This window comes from Mustela lutreola, chromosome 8 (genome assembly GCF_030435805.1).
Source record: "Mustela lutreola isolate mMusLut2 chromosome 8, mMusLut2.pri, whole genome shotgun sequence".
NCBI classification, from domain to species: Eukaryota; Metazoa; Chordata; class Mammalia; order Carnivora; family Mustelidae; genus Mustela; species Mustela lutreola.
Genome location: NC_081297.1, coordinates 50436743 through 50459430, shown reverse-complemented (window position 1 = coordinate 50459430; position 22688 = coordinate 50436743). Strand labels below are relative to the sequence as shown.

General features: G+C 40.8%; 1 protein-coding gene across 3 annotated transcripts in view; it reads right to left on the bottom strand.

The window, feature by feature from the left end:
- The window catches only part of SRGAP1 (SLIT-ROBO Rho GTPase activating protein 1), a 272898-nt gene extending 251046 nt beyond the window's left edge, over positions 1 to 21852 (bottom strand). For all 3 annotated transcript variants that reach the window (XR_009356614.1, XM_059184738.1, XM_059184740.1), the window contains exon 1: positions 21390 to 21852. Coding sequence is in view for 2 of the 3 variants with exons in the window: in XM_059184738.1 (XP_059040721.1) it covers positions 21390 to 21456 (67 nt within the window). In the remaining variant the exon portion in view is untranslated. The remainder of the gene's footprint in view (positions 1 to 21389) is intronic.
- Between the last annotated feature and the right edge of the window lie 836 nt (positions 21853 to 22688).

The window sequence follows — 22688 nt, the reverse complement described above, 5'->3', positions numbered from 1 at the left end:
AAAATCTTTTCAAAATATAGCTGTTTGTTGGATGAATGATATTTAATTCTAGCACAACTGTAAAAGAATTTAAACTAAGAACCCAGAATCAAAAGTTTAAACTATCTTAATAATATAATGGAGTCACAGTATAAGCACATTTAATTTATTGGAATTTAACTATATGTCCCATTTAACTGTAAGGGACCTGGGAAGGAAGGAAAATCTTTTCCCCTCAATAATATCCTTTTACCTTGGTCACTTGCAAGTGTGAAGCCATAGTCTGTATATAAGCAAAAACAAACAAAATGGGTGCTTGGCTGCTCAGTCAGGACTGAGCATAGGACTCTTGATCTTGGGGTCATGAGTTCAAGCCCCATATTGAGTATAGGTATTACTTAAAACACACACACACAAAGTTAGTTTTCTGGTTTCTGGGTTTTCACAGATGTAATTCTTGGTAACTTTGGGATTTTCAAGAGTAATATTGTTCCGTTTTTCTCCTTTATTGTTTGACTTCAGATACATTATAATTCTTATGTAACTACTGCAATAGCATATTTCATGAATTATCGGTGAATCCAAGATTTTTTTAAAGAAATCAAATAAAAGTTCTCACGACACATAATAAAATTCCCTGTTTTCAGAAAAACTCCATCCTTACACTTGCCTGATTTAACCATAACCCACAGTAAAATGCACACATCAGTAGCTCCAGAGTTAGATGTCAGGTCTCCTGAATGTCCTAAGAGTTGGTGGCAAAGGGAGGAAATGGAAATGGGCCACAGGAGGTCCTGAAAAGGTTACTTAACCTTGTGTCCTTTTTCCTTAGTGCAAAGGCCCATGCAGATCTGTAAGTAAATTCAAGCTTTACTCCTTACGGGTTCATCATGTTCCCACTTTAGTTTTCAGTTTACCCAGATGTGATGTGAAAAGGTTTTTTTATAATATGAGAAACGAACAAATTATGATGACTGGGGGGAGGATGGGAAGTAAAGCAAGAAGCAGCGGGGCTACATGCATTTTCTATATTCTTAGTTTAAATTGCCGTGATTTGATATCCATTTACAGGAATTGACAGCAATTGTAAGAAAGGTAAAGATCTTAGGGAAATAGGGAGTAAAATTAGCATCTAAACTGGCTAGCTTAAGGAAGTTACAAAATTGCTTTTATTTTTACAGCAATGGTTCCCAATGTGTGGTCTCTGACCTAACAGCATCAGCATTACCTGGGTGCTTGTTAGAAATGCAAATTCTAGAGCTAGGTGTGGGGCCCAATAAACTGCTAAAGCAAATCCCTAGGCAATTCTGACCTGAGCTGAGTGGGTCTACCAGAAGTCTCAAGCCCTTGAACAGTAGCAACAAAGAGTGAAGTCTTCAGTAAATCTAGAGAATTAGCTAAAGAGATAACAACTTCTTTCCCAGGAGAAATTAAGACAGGGCAGGGCCTCTTGGGAACCAGAAAGGCCTTTTGTTTGTGGAAATAACAGGAGAGCTGAGGCAGAGATTCTTATCCCTAGGAACAGGACACTAAATTTAGCAAGAATATTCTGGTTTAGATTTTTAAATATTTCACCCCCAAAATGCCTTTTCTGTTACATACAAAGAGGCAACCCCAGAGCAAGATTCCTCATTAAGAAATCCATTGAGGGGAGCCCGGGTGGCTCAGTGCCTTAAGACTCTGCCTTCAGCTCAGGTTGTGATCTCAAGGTTCCCACATAGAGCCCCGCATTTGGCTCTCTGCTCAGCCGGGAGCCTGCTTCCCCCTCTCTCTCTCTGCCTGCCTCTCTGCTGACTTGTGATCTCTGTCCGTCAAATAAGTAAATAAAATCTTTTAAAAAAGAGAGAGAAAAGAGACTTATAAAAAAATCCATTGAGATAATAAGACAACAATTTCATATTAGTACCTGGCTGTTGAACAACAAAGGCTTTTATCTGAATTGATATCAAGTATTTATTAAGACAAAACCGGCAGTCATTCTTCCTAGCTTTCTGTAAGTTTAAAGAGCGTGAGTAACATAAAATCTAGGCATTTAGTCTCTCATATAGAACAGCGTCTGTATGTAGCTCTATGGAATGGATGGTGCTTAAGTGTGAATTGTGGTGACTCCAACATCTAGTAGCTGTGTGATCTTGGGGAAACCACTGCAAGTTTCTAAGTTTTGAGTTTCATTTTCCCCATCTGGAAGGTGACACTAATATGACCTTCCTTAAAAGAAATCCCCTCATAAATGTGAGCTGCTGGTATTGTAAGCAGCGACAGTGATGACTGCAGGAGACACTGATATTATAACCAGGCATTCTGCACCAAATCAGAAGCACAAGAGTGGACCCAAGGGGAGACTAGGTCTTAGCTCAAAACAGTCAGGTACCAAAAAGTTCAATGGAATAATGAATACCTGTAGGTTAACGCAGAGGAGAAATCAGAGTGATGAAAGACCTGTAAGTGGCTGTCTGTCTCAGGTGTTCATTAGGAAGGGTGCTGCCGAGCTCCAAGGAAGGAAAGAAACAAACACCCATAAACATACTCTACAGATATATCCAAGCTGGAAGCAAAGGAGAGGTTCAGGCCTTTGACAACAGCTGGAATAACTCTGATTCTCTTCATCTGCGTGGCAGATGATTAATTCTTGGCAACATTTAATGAGCAACTAACTAGTGCAGGTTAATGGTAGAGAAATCTACGATAGCCACAATCACACACACAGAGAAAACAGAACTCACAGGGTTCTCTAACAATGATGGGTGAAGAATTCTAACAAAGTATTTCTTTGTAGCTAGATGTCCTAAGTTTACCAATACAGTTCTTTCAAGACTGGGCCCAGTATAGCTTCTGGAGATTGCTTTTCTAAAGAACCATTAAAATTCACATTGCTAGTGTTTTCTTTGTAAGATTTAAGTCTGTTAAGATATATTCATTTCTCTTGAGATGCGTGAGTTTTAAATCATGTAAGAAAAAAACTGCCACTAGATAAATCAATAACTTCAGGTAGTAGTATATGATAATAATTATTAATTCAACAGCTCACTTTTATTGAACCCTTATCACTTGCCCAAAGCAGTGCTAAATCCTTTACAGGTATAAACTCATTTATTCCTCACAACGATCTTATAAAATAGATGTAATCATCACACCCATTAACAAACTGGAAAATTGAGGCTCCACAGGAACCACATTTGAATTGGATTTATCCAAGATATTAACCTATATACCCTAGTGCCTCTCTAAAGAAAGCTCAATCCCTGAAAAATAATGAAGTTTAAAGTACCAATGGCCATTGGTAAGTGGCCACCACTCCTACATTAAAGGACAACCTTGTTCTCTAAATCAACAAAGAACAAGTAATGGTAAGAGCTGTTAAAGGGATCAGACAGATCTCAATACACTTCCATGGAATGGTGCAGACCAACACCACGCTAATGAAGGTGAACTACTCATTCCACATCCATAGTGCGATAAAGAGCTTGTGCCAGAACCTAAATCATCACACCCTACGCACAGCTTAGTTTGACCGACACTGATTTGTAGCAAGTGCTTTGGGATAAAGAAAGCAGTACCATGATGCACCTTGTCTCCCCGTGGATCGGTAACAGTCTGCTGCCCACCCGCTAGTTTAGGGACCAACTCTGAGCAGCCCTGCTGTAAATGATACAGCACTGAGCGATATTGACTATTCTGCAAATGACCACATTTGTTAAATGGGTACATAGAGAGATTAATATAGAAATATTATTAATGTAAATACAAATTATTGTATTAATGTAAATACAAATAATGCTATTGGACGTATCCAAAGCATTTGAGAATTTCCATTTTTTGCCTTACCAGTCTTTTACTTTAGCCAACAACTTCTTTATAATCATAGAAGTTATATAAGTAGCATTTTTAAAAATACCAATTGTTTTATTTTCTTACTCTTAGTATTTTTAACTAAAGCTCGTACTTTATTCAGATGATCTGAGTTTTTACCTAATGTCTTTTTCCTGTTTCAGATCCCATACAAGGCACCATATTACGTTTAGTCCTCTAGTCTCCTTAGTCTCCTTTCTGCTACTAAAGTCTTCCATAACCCAAAGTTTATTACTATTGCTTCCCGAGCCAGAGTTCATAAAGTGGAGATACACTAACATTATCTGAGCACATACTATGTGCCAGTTTGTTTGTTCAACACTCTACGTATCTTAACAGTGCTTTGAGACTAAGTGTAGAGACCACTTTTAGGCAACAGGCTTGAGCACTGCAAACCTGGGCAAAGCCAAAGGTCCCACAGAGATCACGGAGCTAAATATACAAACAGGTACGCTGTGTGGCCCTCCCTCACCTTGGAATAGTCATAGGCCCAAATGGACCAATAAGGTACTTATAACCAGGCAGAACTCCTAAGATTACCAAAAAAGGAAAAATTCCATACGTTCACATATGCTTTCAATATACCCTAGCACTGCGGCCCCTCACCATCGCCTGGTAGCAGACAGTGTCTCCTCTGCTGTCCTGCCAGCACTGCTCCCTTGCAGTGCATCCGATAGACGTCTACCTCCTTTGTTCTGTCTTGGCTGAACTCTTTCACTGCCCTCCTCACCAGCACCCCTCCAATCACCATTATTATCTCCATGTTACAGGCAAGGAAGCAGGGCAGCATGGGAGTAAGTAACTGGCCTACAATTAAATACCTGGGGAGCAGCGGGGCCAGGATTCAGACCCCAGCAGTCTGATTCCCAAGGCCACAAACTCTACTCTAAAGTCCTATGCTCTACAAAACATATAAACATATGGATCTATGTGAGCATGCGCAGTTCAGAGTATTATGTGGGATCTGAAAATGGGACGTGATAGTATGAGAAATGTCAGAAACCTCCACTGACCACAAAGGCAATCAAATTACTTTGGTCATATTTCACAGTGCAGAGAGCTTTCTGTACATTAGTTCACAATTTAATTCCAAGACCACTGGGCAACTGCAGTGCCTGGCAAAAAAGAGACTACGGGGGCACGTGCCTGGCTCAGTGGGTTTAGCATCCAACTCTTTTTCGGCACAGGTCATGATCTCAGGGTCCTGAGATTGAGTCCCATGTCAGGCTCCTTGCTCCAGAGGAGTCTGCTTGGGATTCTTTCTCTCCCTCTGCCCCTCGCTGCCCCCCAACCCCTGCTCTAAGAAATACTTCAAAAAAAAAAAAAAAAAAAGAAAAGAGACTACAATATTAACTGCAGGAAGGAACTGTCCCAGTTTCAAATGAGAGATCTCTATTTGTATGTTTGGTATTTGGAGAATGCAGGAAAATGGGTACAGTTAAAACCCTAAACTCTAGAAAAAACCGTCTGGCGATCTTTCAAACATAAACTTTCGGTGACACATGTGAGAATCCCCATAAACACTGTGAACACAATGCAATAGAAGTTCAACTTAAAAACAGAATGGCCATTTGGAAAGGCACTCATCAGCTCTTTCTCTTTTTGTAGCACTGTAACCAGAAAACTCTCTTTTCTGAGGGTCACAAAATCTAACAAATTCCCTTTTCTAAGGGTTCAAAACTTGCCAGCTTTCTGTGCCCCGGTATCAGTAAAGCATGCCTCAGTCATCTGCAATGATGAAGCGAAAAAGAAATGACTGGGCACAAAAAAGAAATAAGAGCACATCACTCACGCTCAAAGTCCTCCAGAGAACATTCCTCCACTTTCTGGAGCGTAGCTCAACCTCACCTTCTGAAACAGGTGGCTCTTTCTGACCTTGCTCCCCTCACCTTCCTCGGACCATCCTCTCCTCACCTTCCTTCCTCCAAGGACCGGCAGCAGGCAGCACTCAGGCCTACAACGGTCACACCTCTGGCTTTGAATTCCAGGCTGTCTCCTGATGCTTGGAGATTATAATTTGCCTAGACTGTGCTCGATCTGTAGATGGTCAGTATGAGACACAAGGAAAATACACTGATTCCCACAGGAGAACTTTTGCGAACTACACTGACCAGACATCAAAAAAGGCCACTAGGCCAAGACCTCTGTCAAACGAGACCAGCAGGCTGACATCTTCCTACTTGCTCTCCTTGGCAAATGTTCGGAGGCGTGATTCCACTTTTCAAACTTGATAATTTCACAGCCAGACTAAAATCTGGACTTCCTCAGAAGTGAAAATTGTCTGACTTAAGTAAGATAAGCAGACACCTATTGTTCTATCTTAAGTGCTGGAGGTCTGAGGGAGGGAGCTGTTTTTGTAAGCCATGCCTTCAAAATAATAGAGGCAAAGGGCAGAAGTCCAGAGGTCTTCCACAGACCCACTGAGAAAGGAGTTAATAACAGAACACCCAGCATTTTGAGAGTTATTGCTGGAATCTTTCTAAACACTCCTGTGATGCCGGCTTGTCTATTTGCTATGATGCCGAGAAGGCTGGAGGGTTCTATCTCTTCCAGGGTGTGCTGAATTATTAAACGTCTCTGCAGCCAGCTTTGGAGGAGAACTCCAATGGATAAAATGGTAGAAGTCCTTCCTCAAGAAAAGAGACACTGTCACCTGCAAACTGCAGGAATGAAAAAGCAGAATCTGGATGACTAGCAGTAACAGTAAGACCCCAGAAGTTTCCCAACACCAGCTCTGATTCTTGTTAAAATGTGGATGTCTTCATGTTCTGCCTGTTACTGGAGTCCTCACTACACATTTCCATCCCTAGAAGCCATATATGCTGGAGTTTTCCAGGTGCAGATGCAAACCTGTATGTGAAGAATGTAAAACACTTAGTGTAATATTATTTGCTCTCTTATATGTATATCCTCAGTGTATTGATCCAGGATTATAAACATTATTCTGGGTGGTAAGGACCAGATCCTATAACACTCTATAGGAAAAAACACAAGACTAGTTCTTTTCACAGTAACTTGAACTATATATTCTATAGCGTTGTGCTAGAATAGAAATCGATACTGGAAAAATTTTAAATAATTGTCTGAAAGGGTCTCAAGAGATATTAAAAGTTCTCATCACAGGGCACCTGGCCAGCTCAGTTGGAAGAGAATGCAACTTTGAATCTCGGGGTTGTGAGTTTGAGCCCCATGTCAGGGACAGAATTGACTTTAAAAAGAAAGTTCTTATGACAAGAAAAAAAATTTTATGTGTGGTAATGGATGTTAATTACACTCAGAATGGTGGTTATTTTGTAATGTTTACACAATTATATTATACACATAATGTGTTATGTGTTATGTTGTGTTATACATAATGTGTTATGTGTTATGTTATGTTATACACATGGAACTAATATATGTCAATTAAATCTCATTAATAAAAATTATAATATATTGATAGCTTCAGAAAATGAATATTAGACCTCTATTTCCTAAAGTATATTAAAGTCAGATAGATACCCCAGCATGACGCTTTTGGTTGAAACTAAAATGCAGGATAGAGTGTTTTTAAAATATGATTTAATCAGATTACCAGCTTTCGTATAAGAAAGGAATTTTAAAAGCCCCCCAGACAAGATAAAGTCAGTGTAAAATAGATCAATGATAATAAGTGCTATGGAGAGATATAAAGCAGGGGAAGGAAACAGAAAGGGCCAGGAGAGGATGTGGCTTATAATCTTCAGTAGTATACAAGATTTACACCAAAGAAAATCAATGCAATCATGTTAGTAATTAATAACGAAATAACTGAAATAACTGTATATCTGGAAAACTTTAATTTTTATTTTTTATTTTTTAAAAGATTTTATTTAACAGATAGAGATCACAAGTAGGCAAAGAGGCAGGCAGAGAAAGAGAGGAAGCAGGTTCCCTGCTGAGCAGACAGCCAGCCCAATGTGGGGCTAGATCCCAGAACCCTGGGATCATGACCCGAGCCGAAGGCAGAGGCTTTAACCCACTGAGCCACCCTGGCTGGAATATCTGGAAAAATGTAAATACATTTTTTATATCTGGGAAAATTTAAACACATTTTTAAAAAGATTATGAGTTATGGGCAAAAATTATAATGGAAATTTAAAAATGCACAGAATTGAAAGATAACAAAAACACTACATATAAGACTTTGTAGAATGCAGGTACAGCAGTGCTTAGAGGAAATTTTATTTGCTTACAAACTTCCATTAGAAAGGAAGAAAAATAAAAACTTGGAAAATGGCTAAAATCAACAAGTCAGGAAATGACAGATGCTGGTGAGGATGCGGAGAAAGGGGAACCCTCCTATACTGTTGGTGGGAATGCAAGCTGGTGCAACCACTCTGGAAAACAGCATGGAGGTTCCTCAAAATGTTGAAAATAGAACTGCCCTATGACCCAGCAACTGCATTACTGGGTATTTACCCTAAAGATACAAACGTAGTGATCCAAAGGGGCACGTGCACCTGAATGTTTATAGCAGCAATGTCCACAATAGCCAAACTATGGAAAGAACATAGATGTCCATCAACAGATGAATGGATCAAGAAGATGTGGTATATATACACAATGGAATACTATGCAGCCATCAAAAGAAATGAAATCTTGCCATTTGCGACAACATGGATGGAACTAGAGCGTATCATGCTTAGTGAAATAAGTCAAGCAGAGAAAGACAACTATCATATGATCTCCCTGATATGAGGAAGTGGTGATGCAACATGGGGGCTTAAGTGGGTAGGAGAAGAATCAATGAAACAAGATGGGATTGGGAGGGAGACAAGCCATAAGTGACTCTTAATCTCACAAAATAAACTGAGGGTTGCTGGAGGGAGAGGGGTTGGGAGAAGGGGGGTGGGGTTATGGACATTGAGGAGGATATGTGCTATGGTGAGTGCTGTGAAGTGTGTAAACGTGGCGATTCACAGACCTGTACCCCTGGGGATAAAAATATATGTTTATAAAAAATTAAAAATTAAAAAAAAAAACTTGGAAAATAAGAACTTAAAAGAACTGGCAAAATAATGCTTACAGAACAAGTAAAAGAGAATAAACTAGTGAAATAGAGAATACACAATGTAGTAAATCAAAGAAGCAAAAAACTTGTTTTTTTAAAAACTAAAAAGGGGCGCTTGGGTGGCTCAGTGGGTTGGGCCTCTGCCTTCAGCTCAGGTCATGGTTTCAGAGTCGTGGGATCGAGCCCTGCGTCGGGCTCTCTGCTCTGTGGGGAGTCTGCTTCCCCCTCCCTCTCTCTGTCTGCCTCTCTGCCTGCTTGTGATCTCTGTCTGTAAAAAAAAATAAAATAAAAATAAAACAACCAAAAAATTAAAACTAATAAAATAATCATACTTCTAGCAAAGTCAATCAAGGAAAAAAGGAGGAAAGGCAGACAGTTGTTATTAACAGAGAAGTGGCATAACTGCAGATAATGCAAACATTAAAAAGATATGAGAATATCATAAATGATGTTAAGCTAGTAAATCAGAAAATGTTTGAATGTGGAAGCAGTGACAAATGTTTTTTCTTGATGAAAGCGCTAGACCTAGATAACTTTACTGATGAGTCCTACTAAACTTTTTAAGAGTCAGATAATTCCAATATTACATGAAATCCTCCAGAGAACAGTAAAAGAGGAAAAAATCCCCAACTAATTTCAAACACTATTACTCTCAGATCACAATATATTTTTTTAAAAGATAAATTAATTATCTCTACTTTTTTGTTTTAATTTAGAAGCAGAAGCATATTCCTATATGCCTCATGGGTCAAAAAAGAAACCATTTTGAGAAATTAAAAATGCTTAGAACTTAATTCTAATGAACTCTGCTGTCAAATCTTGTAAGATGTAGCACAGGTGATACTTCAAGGAGAATTATCATAAATATATATTAGGAACAAAGAAAAGAAATATTTGTTAGGAATAATACTTATATTAGAAATAACAATTATATTAGAAAAGAAATATATTGTCTTAAATGTTAATAGTACCAAAAAAGGATAATGCACCCAACGTAAGAAAAAAACCCAAAGAAAATCAGAAAGGTGGTAGTAAAGATAAAAGTGATAATCAATAAAATAAAAAGAAAAACTAGCAAAAACAATCTCTTTTAAGATTCAGCAAGAGGGACACCTGGGTGGCTCAGTCGGTTAAGCAGCTGCCTTCAGCTCTGGTCATGATCCCAGCATCCTGGGATTGAGTCCCACATCAGGCTCCTTGCTCAGCAGGAAGACTGCCTCTCCCTCTGTCTTTGCCTGCCACTCTGCCTGCCTGTGCACTCTCTCTCTCTCTTTCTTTGATAAATAAATAAAAATAAAATCTTAAAAAAAAAAAAGATTCAGCTAGAAAAAGATAAAGCAAAAAAAATTTCAATAATACAGATCAGCCACTTTTAAAAAAATAAGAGAATACTACCATTAACACATCAATATATTGGAAACATAAAATGGACAAATTTCTGGAAAAACATAACTTAACTGATGCCAGAAGAAATAGAAAGAATAAATAATCCTATAACTAATAAAGAAAATTACTAACTGCTGATGAGTTAAAAAGTTCTTCTGATCAGAAGAAATAGAATAAATAATTCTATAACTAGTAAAGAAAATGACTAACTGCTGATGAATTTTAAAAGTTCTCCTGATGCCAGAAGAAATAGAAAGAATAAGTAATCCTGTAACTAATAAAGGAAATGACTAACTGCTGATGAGCTAAAAAGTTCTTCACACAAAGTAAGTATCTAGACACAAATAGTTCTATCAAACTTTCAAGAAAAGGAATATTCCAAAATGTCAAACTTCCACAAAGTTGGAAAAGAAGAAATACTCTCTAACACATTACCAGAAAGGAAAACCATAGGCTTGTTTCATTCAAGGAATGAGAGGCAAAACCCCCTAATTATTGGCAAACTGTATCCAACTGTTTTTATCTTTTCTAAAATTTTTATGTTTTATTTATTTTTTTAAGTGGGCTCCACATGGGACTTGAACTCACAACCCTGAGATTAAGACCTAAGCTGAGAGGAAGAGCTGGATGCTTAACTGACTGAACCACCCATGTGCCCCCCAACTATTTTTATGTACATAAAATAAAATGATGAGGACAGGTGGGCTTTGTTTTGTTTTCTTCTTAAATTAGGCTCCAAGCCCAAGGTGGAGCCCAATATGGGGCTTGAACTCAACTCTGAGATCAAGGCCTGAGCTGAAATTCAGGATGCTCAACTGAATGAGCCACCCAGGCACACCAATACAGGTTTACTTCTGGAATGCAGAGAAGGTTTAATATTAGGAAACCCTTAAACATTACTCAACACATTAACACATTAAAGAAAATATTATTAATAGATACAAAAATAGATAACATTTAATCACCTATTAATCATTAAAACCTTAAGTAGACAAGAAATACAAGAGATTTTACTTAACTTGATGAAGGGTGCATGTAATAAACTGAAAACAATCATCATCCTCTACGAGAGGAGGAGCTTAAAACCATTCCTTTACATCTAGAAAAAGGAAGAATGCCAAAGTCACCACTTTTATGAACTTTGTATTCAATATTTTGCCTAGGGCAAAAATACAAGAAGAATAAATTAAAGCCTTAAAATCTGGCAAGGGGGAAATAAAATTGTCTTGATTTGCAGGTAATTTTTTTACAAAAAAAAAAAAAAGAATAACTAGACATAATAATAGACCAACAAAGTGGCTGGATACAACACTAATATGCTAAAGTAAACTGCATTTCTGTATAACTGAAAACAATTAGGACATAATTTTAGAAGAGATCTCATGAACATTAACAAGAATTATAATATATCATGAAATAAATATAACAAAAACACAGAAAATGTAAAATGTTACAGTAAGATATTTTATTTCAAAGATTTTATGTATTTTAGAGAAAGCATGCAAGTGGGGGAGGGGCAGAGTAAAAGGAAGAGAGAATTTGAAGCAGACTCCATGGAGAGCATGGAGTCCAATGTCAGGCTCCATCTCACAACCCTGAGACCATGACCTGAGTTGGACACTTAACCAACTGAGCCACCAAGGTGCCCCTACGGTAAGATATTTTATTTATTTATTTTAAAGATTTTATTTGAGAGAGTGTGTGAGCACAAGAAGGAAGGAGGGGCGGAGAAAGAGAGAGAGGGAGAATCAGGCACTCCAATGAGCAGCAACACTGACATGGGGCTCGATCCCAGGATCATGGGAACACAACCTGAGCTGAAGTCGGACACTTAACCAATTGAGCCACCCAGGCACCCCTTCAGTAGGATATTTTAAAAAGAACCAAGTAAATGGAGAAATATTCATATTCGTGGGTAGGAAGAATTAATATTATATAGACATTAGCTCTCTTCTAGCTGATTTATGTCTCATAGTTTCAATCAAAACGCCAAAGGGTTTCCCAGGGAAGGAAAAACTGATTCTAAAATGTATTTGGAGGGACACCTGGGTGGCTCAGTCTAGTATGTTCAGTGTCTGACTCCTGCCTTCAGCTCAGGTCATGATCTCTAGGTCCTGGGACTGAGCCCTGCGTCAGGTGCCATGCTCAGCAGGGAGTCTGCTAGAGGATCCTCTCCCTCTCCCTCTGCCCCTTCTTTTGTACATGTACTCACTCTCTCTCACTCTCTAGAATAAATAAATAAATCTTTAAAATGTTTTTGGAAAAGAAAAGACCAAGATCAGTAAGGTAATTCTGGAAAAATAAAGAAGGAGGATTTGGTTTCCTACATTTAAAGACTCATTATAAAGCTATAGTAATTAGAAGAATGTAATACTGGTGCAAGAACCTACAAATTAACCAATGAAACCCAACAGCATCCAGAGATAAACTCATGCACATATGAAACTGCGATCAAGACAGAAAGAGCTGGTCGGTCACTTTTTAAAAGAAGGGACTGAGAGGCACCTGGCTGGCTCAGTCAGGAGAGCACACACTTGATCTCAGAGCCATGAGTTCAAGCCCCACTTTGGGCCTACAGCTTATTTTAAAAAAATAAAATAAAATAAGGAACTATTTAGCAAATGGAGCTAAAAAAAAAAAAAAATTGGTCATCCACATGAAAAGAACTAAAGATACATCTGTAGCTCGCAGTGTGAAAAATGTACGTCAGATGAATTGGGACCTTATATGTGAAGAGCAAATTTTTCAAACATTTACAAAAGGATATAGACAGATATTTTTCTGACCTCAGAGTAGGGAAAGAAATGCCAAACATGAGTTAATAATTGATACATCTGAAAAAATTAAACAACCTCTGTTTATCAAGAGATAGCTTTTATAATTGTGAAAGTACAAGCTACAAACAGGGAAAAGATATTTGCAAAAGATGTAACTGACAAGAGTAACAGCGAGAACACACTAAAAAGAAAACTCACAAATCAGTAAGATAAACTAAAGGATGAATGGGTGAAGAGATGAGAACGTATTTTAGTGGCAAAAACACATGGCCAGTAAACCTGTGAAAAGATGCTCTATCTTATTAGCAATCAAAGATATACAAATGAAAACAAAATACAATTTCACCCCAATAGATGGACTCTCCAAAGAAACCCGTCTTCATGCTAACTGCCAGTTGTCCACCAAAATATTCCTCTCCTGCTATGGTCATAGAGTTGTAGCAGGAAACCAGACTGTCTAGGTAGAGTATGTTTGCCAGACTCCCTTGCAGCAGATGTGGCCCTGTGACTAAACTCCGACCACTTAAATGAATGAAAATTGTCTGGTATAGGTCTGGCCTGGATTTTAAAACACTGATGCAGGTGCACCTCACAACTCATTTTCCTTCCCACAAGCCAGCACATAAATATACTTAAAACCCATTTTTAATCAGGCAGTTCTCTAGGTGATGGAAGAGCAACAATATGGTGAAGACTCGGGCGCCTGGGTGGCTCAGTGGGTTAAGCTGCTGCCTTCGGCTCAGGTCATGATCTCAGAGTCCTGGGATCGAGTCCCGCATCGGGCTCTCTGCTCAGCAGGGAGCCTGCTTCCTCCTCTCTCTCTCTCTGCCTGCCTCTCTGCCTACTTGTGATCTCTCTCTGTCAAATAAATAAATAAAATCTTTAAAAAAAAAAATATGGAGAAGACTCAAATAACTTAACCAGGCAAATAATTCTGGTGGCCCAGACTGCATACCTTCAGAATGTTGTATGAGGGACACGTGGGTGGCTCAGTTGGTTAAGCTGCTGCCTCCGGCTAAGGTCATGATCCCTGAGTTCTGGGATCGAGTCCCGCATCGGGCTCCTTGCTCAGCAGGGAGTCTGCTTCTCTCGCTATCTCTGCCTGCCTCTCTGCCTGCTTGTGTGTACTCTCTCTCTCTGGCAAATAAATAAATCTTTCAACAAAACAAACAAACAAACAAAAAACCCAAAAACCAGAATGTTGTATGAGAGAAAAAGCAAAGAAGGGGGAGAAATAAAGGCAAGGAAAGAAAAAAGGAGGAATCTCTATTTTTACATTCTTGTGAGATTCCCGCATCAAACCAGGAAACTGACCAAGGTATCCTGTGGTCCAAAAACACAGTAAGTACAGCATATACCAAGAAGGAAAACTACCCAGAAATTCATCCCACCATGCATGACAGTCTGCAGTGTACACGTAAAGCTTGGTCTGCTATGTGACGCAGTCATAGCAGTGACCGGCACAGCACGGACACTCATTAACTGTTAGGTGCTGCTGTGATTGTTTTTAATTATTATTTCATCATCCTTATTATAAAATATTTCTCCATGCCAAAACATTCTTTAAAAACTACTGGTAATGACTGCATTACATTCCATGTATACAAGTTAGCTAACCACCCCCAATGGCATTCAGTTAACCATTCCCCACTGTGGGACATTTAGACTGGTTTTAACTTTATGACATTCTAAAGAAGTTACACACTATTTCAATTCAATTTAATTTTGTGGTCCAAAACCACAGTATTTTAATATTTTAATAATAATAATATTAATTTATTTAATAATAAAATATTTAATATTTAATAATAATATTTAATATTTTACTGGATACCCTACATAATTCTGAATGAGCACCACATTAACTTATACTACAAATGGATGACAATCCAAATGATTGCTCTACTCATTCAATAAATGTTTAATAAAGCTCTGTACTAAAAGGTATGAAAGATACATAAACGATACATTTTGTTATCAAAGTACTTTCAGGACACCTAGATAGCTCAGTCAGTTGGGCATCCAGTTCTTGGTTTCAGCTGGGGTCGTGATCTCAAGGTTATGGGGTCAAGCCCTGTGTGGGTTCCACACTATGGGTTTGGAGCCTGCTTGGAATTCTTTCTCTCTCTCTCCTCCCTTCTTTGCCTCCCCATCTTGAGCACACCAGAAATCCCTAAAATAAATAAATAAATAATCTTTTTTTAAAAAGTACTTTTTGTTTTATGTCAATAAAGCTGGAGGAAAAATCATGACACAGAAGAAAATGCACAGTTATAAATGAATTCTTCATATCCATATTGATTTAAAAATACATATATTTTTCTCAAGACCATAAAATTAAATCAGTGACTTGATTTGATGTCTTTAGAATGCTTTCTACCACAGGTAAATAAAATGCACAGACTGGATTACAGTTTTCATTTTCCATACAGCACACTGAACAAAGATAAAGAAAATTCAAAGCAAAAGTTGTAAGTAAACACATGACAGCCCAGGCCCAGGAAATAGCACACTTTTAGGCTCTGTTACCTGTACTTGGATAAAAAATAATGACAATATAAAATCCACTTATAAGGAGCTGGGAATCTCCCTGGTTTGCTTATCACATTTCCCTTTGTATTTCTACCACGAAACTCGCTCCACTCCATTCCAAAAGTACATGGGACTTTATCAGGATGATTAAATATTCACTCACTTTGGGATCTAGTCAGGTAGCAGACCGGTGATCATGTATTTGAATTTCGAAAAGCTTATCTAAGTCAAAATGTAACAAGAAGCAGTTGAAATGTGAAGAAAACTAAAATTACACAGATAACAAGGACAGATTTTTACTACTTATTATGTACCAAGCCTGTAATAAAGCTTTCCACAAATCACCTCACTGAAACCTTACAAAGGCAAGAAAGGAAGTACTATTATCATCCCCATTTTACAGATGAAGAAATGGACTCTCAAAGATGACAAACATGATCACTGGCAGGGCTAGGTGGTTAACACCAAAATCTCTGCTCTTAAACAATATGTTCTATTTCCTCCCATCTTGAAATATCAGCAGGAATACATATATATATAATCAAAACACTAGACAGTAAGTCAGGGCCAACAGATAAAAATACTTTTAAATAATGAAAAATGTCTTCAAATAAGTACTCCTCATCCCACTTTCTACCTTCAAAAAAAATTAAACCAAAATTAGAGTGATGACACATACACCTTATCCCCTTTTCTTTACCTTAATTCTTAATTGTCTAAATTGAAGGGAAAGGAGTCGCATGATTAAAGTAAGAAAAGGGTCTGGCCACACAACAAAGCAAGCTCTCTCAAACCAGAACCAGAGCTGAACATGAGTGACTCCTAAGTTGGTCAATGCTTCGCAAGAGTAAGGGAAGCAACACAGACTGTGGAAGTTGAGGTTGGTCATCCTGTACTGCCAGCCTTCACCGGAGTTCAGAAGGATGCATTCAGCCCCAAAATTTCTCCCAAACTGTTCTGTAATGTATTTTGAAGTTCATGAAACCAACCAGGGTTTCTGGGCCACATAAGAGGGCTACTGAAGTAGCTCCAATTAGCTTGACCAAAATTTCAAGCAAGTTATATTTGTACATAGTCACCATATTTTTTTTTCTTGATCCTAAGGCAAGCCTGTGAAGCCACTACCTGCACATTGTGGTTTCTTGTAATGATCTTGGGGGGTTGGTGGGGACACTTAGTTACACTTACCAATTTAAATAACTCCTCCTGTTAACAGAGCAGAGAAGTTGCTGTTCTCTTCTAGGTCCAACTACAGTGCCCTCAGTGACTGTAAAGTCTAAACAGCAAGGGGCCCCGGGGTGGCTCAGTCAGTTAAGCATCTGCCTTCAGCTCAGGTCATGATCTCAGGGTCCTCAGATCGAGCCCCATGTCAGGCTCCTGATCAGCGCAAAGTCGGCTTCTCCCCACTGCTCATGTGCACGCTCACTCTCTCTCTCAAATAAATAAAATCTTAAAAAAGAAGAGAAAAGAAATCTAAACAGTGAAGTGCTCTATCTCCTGCTCTACTTTGTGAGGAATCTAAAAGTAAATCATTGTTCCTGAAAACAAACCTGGGTTCTAGCCCCAGGTAGGTTACTTAATTGTGTAACTCTATCATTATGCTTCCTTGCATCATGTAAGGATGATGTCTAAGATGATGTTTAGACAGGAAATGTCTAAAGTCCCTCCCAGCTATAAAGTTTTAATTCATAATTTAAGTTTGTTGCTGTTTTCTATTACAGGTCAGATGAAAGAACATCAGATGGAGACACAGGTTCTATATTAGTGACAGCAGTGCTCTTTCCTATTGAAACCTACTGTATGACATAGGGACCTATCAAACTGCATTGGTATTTCCTCATGATCCATCTGCTACCAAAATGTACTATTCGTAGTTCAGGCAGCAGAGTGGCTGAAGAACAACAGATTTTCTTGGCACTTCCTGTACATATGGCATATAGAGGAGTAGGAGATTATCCCTCAAAAAATATTGCAAATGATAGCTGTCAAATCCTAGCAACTAGCAACATGCATTATTAAAAACAAACACAACCTCTAGGTCCATGAGTTCCACTTCACAAAATGTGTCTCCTGATTCTTTCAGTTCCCATATGGGAAGCAGTATTTTTTATATGTGTGCCACAATACTATAGCTGCAGAATTCGAAAATTGCATAGAATACTAAAATCCAGAAAATCTCCAAACCTTCTGTTAGCCAGTTGTTACCATCTATTCCCCTACTAAGCTTTTTGCCAGAGATGCTAACAAGCAACAGAGTCAACTGATTTGTGTTTCATATACTTTTCCAGACAAGCTGTCTTCTTAAGAGCCCCCACAAACAAGAGATTGACTTCTCTGGATTCTAAATCTTTGGGAGGTTGACTAACACAATGCATGCAATAGTCTTTCTTCTCCTAGCTAGCACACTCCTTTTAAATTACTGCTTGAGGTCCTTCTGTCTCTGATTTAAACACATCTATTCCTTGAGAACTTGTAGAATTCATAATTCTATCCCCTCTTATAATTGTGCTCTATAGTTTTCTGAACATGGTTTTGTTATTTTTCTCTATTCCCTATTGCATTACATTTTAATTTTCTGAGAACTCAAATAATAAACAGTGTTTGTAAATTCATTATTTAAAAAAAAAGTGAAACCAAAAATAATTTCCCCCATAACAGGGTAGCTGAAAGAAAATGCAAAAAACCTGAAAATTTTACTAAGTTATTAATATGAATGGACATAACATCTTCAATCAGACTCAAAGATCATTAGAACCAAGAATCCAAACTCTTCATCTTATAAGAAAACCAAAAGCCAGAGAGAAGCTATGTGACTTACTCAACGTGATGTATCTAACTAGATGTACCTATAGTTTCACACATAAAAATTACACATTGTCGGGCGCCTGGGTGGCTCAGTGGGTTAGGCCACTGCCTTCGGCTCGGGTCATGATCTCAGGATCCTGGGATCGAGTCCCATATCGGGCTCTCTGCTCAGCGGGGAGCCTGCTTCCTCCTCTCTCTCTCTCTCTCTCTCTCTGCCTGCCTCTCTGCCTACTTGTGATCTCTCTCTGTCAAATAAATAAATAAAATCTTTAAAAAAAAAAAAAATTACACATTGTCACCTATGATGTCTCTTTTCACAGTTGAGAATAGCTCCATGAAGTTTGTTCCCAAAACATGTATAGGCAGCCACAGTGCCAAAATCTCACACCTGGAGTCATTTCTTTAGATAAAACCATTATCTCAGAAATTCTGAGATTCGTACAACTGGTATCAGGGAAATGGGAGAGAAAAAGAAAGAACAATACTCCAGAGTATAAAGTTCTAAGTCAGAAGGTTAAAAAAAAAAGTACACATAATCAAAAATGACTCTTGAAATCACCCATACGCCAAAGTCACCTAGAGACTCCAACACATGTGGCTTTATTCACTGGGAACAGATCTATGTCTTCTCTTCTGAGTCCAGCCCAGCCAAGTTTTCCTTTAGCAATTGAATAGACCACATTTCTTTTGTTTATCAACAGATGAAATAGTTGGCTGGAATTAAAAGAGGTGGTTGTTCCAAAACCACATACCTTTAAACAGTGGACTAGCACTCTGCTAGGGTAAAGGGCTCACCCTTGCAGAGGGACTCAGCAAATAAAACAGAAAACCAGAGTGCTGCATTTCTCATCCTTACAAAGGAACCTACTCCCACTGTGCAGAATGGCTTGGCCTCATGCACTAGGTCACTGTCATTTTTCTCCCACTCGTTTCTTGATTTTGCTCAGAAGTACAGGTGAATTGGGGCCACTGAAGAGGTGTGCATGACCCAACTCCCTTGTATTACCCTATTCCCGTAATTGCATATGGATATAATGACCTGGGTTTGAAACAGAATAGGTGGAAATAGATAAAGTCTGGATACAGGTCCTGATGAGCAGAGCAGGTCAGGTTAGGAAAGAGTCAGAAAGCAGCCTGAAGACTGGGGTATGTGTGAATGAGGAAGGTTGAAGAGAACAGAGAAGATCACTTTCTATGGGACAGAATTTGTTCCAAAAATAATCCTCACCATGTTCATAATTTTTTCTTGGATTGGATTTGATAGACACATTTTAAACGTTGCAATACATCCCATTTTATTGATTTCTTTTTAACATAGAGGGCCTTTTATCTCAAGCATATCAGTAGTCATATAATAATAGAATTCACTCTCTGAAAGAAATTAATCATGAGACTATTTTTCATATAAGGACCTGATCATGAACAAATGACTTTGGAGCAGAAATAATGAAGCCAATACTTAAAAGGGCATTCTGCCAGTCATCACTCCAGGCAGCAAGAAAGCCAGACTGCCATCCCTCAAAGATCTACCACAAAGAGCCATGTGGAAAACCTGCACAAGGAATGGTGACTAGGAGTCCCACTTAGAATGAAAGGTTTCAGGCTGTGTTGCACTCATTAAGAAAGATTCTGCTTCTTAAAAAGTTTGCCTGTCACTAAGGAAATAATTACTTCTCAGCTAATATAACTTTCATATCAATATAACCAGTTCCTATAAATATAATTTATATTAATTACAAGCAGTTATAAATCATTTCTTGAACAACGCTGAGCTCAAATCCATTATCAGGGTTAGCCTAAAGAAACATGAGTCCCCAGGCTTGTACATTACATCTGTGGCCATGATGAGTTGGTCCAAATTCACCCTCGGGTGATGGAGGGTCCCCCTCCAGGTCCTCTCAGGACTCCAGGTGTTTTCACAACTTGACCACACAAAAGAGCACTGAGGCTGCTCCTGCCTTTCCCAAGGCAAGTAAGGAATGCCTCCCTCAGCAGCCCTTTTATAAAACTGTATCTGCAAAAACACAGGTGTCCACACAGCAATTGTTATGAACTTTGCATTGAATATTCCCAAGAACAGCAATCTCAACACTCCATCCATTGTCTCAATAGGGTAAACCACCCAGGAGAGACCACAGAAGAGGAAAAACAAAACCAAAAAAATACCACAAAAACACAACCACTTTGACAGTACTACAAAATACTTGTACTAGAGAGAAAACATATTTTTTAAACCACAAGGCACATTAGGGAAAAATGTTTAATCAACATTAATTAGGTTCCTTCATGACTTGACAATGTAAATGGACTGAAACTATTACTTAAATATTCAAACCAGTTTACATGGAAGTAGCTTTCCGCAAACGATAAAGCGATATTCCCATGTGAGGGTGAAAGATGGCACTGAATTCTGGCCCATTATAAAGGAGGAGTCAGATTCCACCAGTCCCTGCTTGGTTTAACTGCCAGGCTTTCAGGGAGCTGTTTTATAAAGGGCGGACTCACCCTGATAAATGGTGAATAGTGTAAATGTCTAATATCATCGGCAGTCGATGAAGCTCTAGACCACTTGGAGTCCAGACTTCAGAAAGACGGCTGCTTAAAATATTAAGTGTGTGTGTGTGTGTGTGTGTGTGTGTGGTGACAAAGATATCAGTTAAAAAGAATCATAAGGAGGAGGAAGAGGAGAACTGGGCAGGAACCACTGCTGCTGCCTGCCTCCCCTGTAAGTTGCCCGGCAGCCCGGCTGAAGGTGGCTGAGTTAAAGCCAGTTCTCTCTCTGGTGGAGGTGCGCTCTGGCAGCCAGGAAAAGCCACCTGGTTTCCAGCTCCCTGTGGGCTTGACGAGACTGGGACTGGGACTGGGAGGAGAACTGGCTTGGACGAACCCTGGGGTGGCTCGACCAGAGACTCTGGCTGTCCCTCAGCGCCTTCCTCCAACGCAGACACCAAGTTAGAAAGGCAACTCCTCCTCGAGCACAATGACAAGAAAGCACACAAAAGGAGCAAGGCAGCCGCTCCCATCCTTACCTTTGACTTGACTTTCATACTCGGCTATGATCTCTTTGTCCTTTTTGAATCTGCTCGGAGTGGACATTATCCAGCTGTTCTGGGTTTGCTTTCAATGGGCAAGTTCTGTTAGGCTGTCACAAACCGGTCTCCTTGGAGAGGCAGAGAGTTGTACTCCCACACACCGGGAACCCAGAGGCAGCTCCGACAGGAGGTAAAGGAGGAGGAAGACGAGGAGGCGGAAAGAAGCAGCGAGCCGGAGACTAGATTAAGCCGGGCGCTGGCACCATACTCTCCGGTTCGACTGCCGTCGGTGATCCGGCGGGGAGCCGGGCTCGGGGCCGGAGAGGCCCGGCGCGCAGGCAAACTCCTTCGAGCGAGCGGCGGGGGGCGTCTCCCTGCCCACCCCACCCGGAGCCGGCCACTTCCTCTACGGCCGCGGGGCGGACGCGGGCTTCGCGCCGGCGCTCCGCACCATTGTTAGAAACCCGCACCCGGCGCTCGGGGCAGGGCCGGCCGTGGAGGGCGGGCGCCGCGACCCTCCCTTCCTGCTCCCGCCGCCGGCTTCGGCGCTCGGGGGGTCCCACCCGGGCCGGGATGCTGCTGCCGCGGCCGCCGCTCCCCCGTCGGCAAAGGCGGCTGCCAGCTCCCGGGCAGGCGAAAGGAAACGTAATCCTAGAGCGCGTCCCCGCTGCTGGCCGGGAAGGCGGCCGCTGCGCCGTTCGAACGCGTCCTGGGTGCAGCCCCGGCGGAGTTTAGGTCTCGACAGCCGGCGCCGCGAGGGGCCTCTGCCTCCTGGGCCACGGGGCGCCGGAGCTGCCTCTTTCTCCTCGTCCCGCTCTCCGCTGCTGCCCCCAGGAGGCCGCCGCTGCCCTGCACACTCGCACGCGCACCGGGAGGAGCCGCGCCCCCGGCGGCCGCAAAGTTGCCCGCGCGCTCACGGCCCGCGGCTCCCCGCGCCCAGAGAGCAAGCGGCGGGCGGCGGCCTCACCTGCCGCTCGGGACTCGGCGAAGAGGAGCGGAGCTCGCGGGAGGGGCGGTGCCCGTACCCTTCGCTCTCGACCCCGCCCCGCTCGGTGAGGAGACGCCGGCTGGCCGGGGAAGATGGATGCCTCTCGCCGCCACCCGCGGCCCCGCCCCGCGCGCCGAGCCGGGGCGGCCCTGGGCGACGCCCCCCCGCGCCTCCCCCGGCGGTAGCAGGGCTCGGCTGGGTTCGGCCGCCGGACCGCAGCCCCGGCAGCTGGAAACCCCCTTCCCGACCCGGGCCGTCCTGGGCCGAGGGAGGGGGCTCTGGAGGGGCCTTTTCCAGAATCTGTCGGA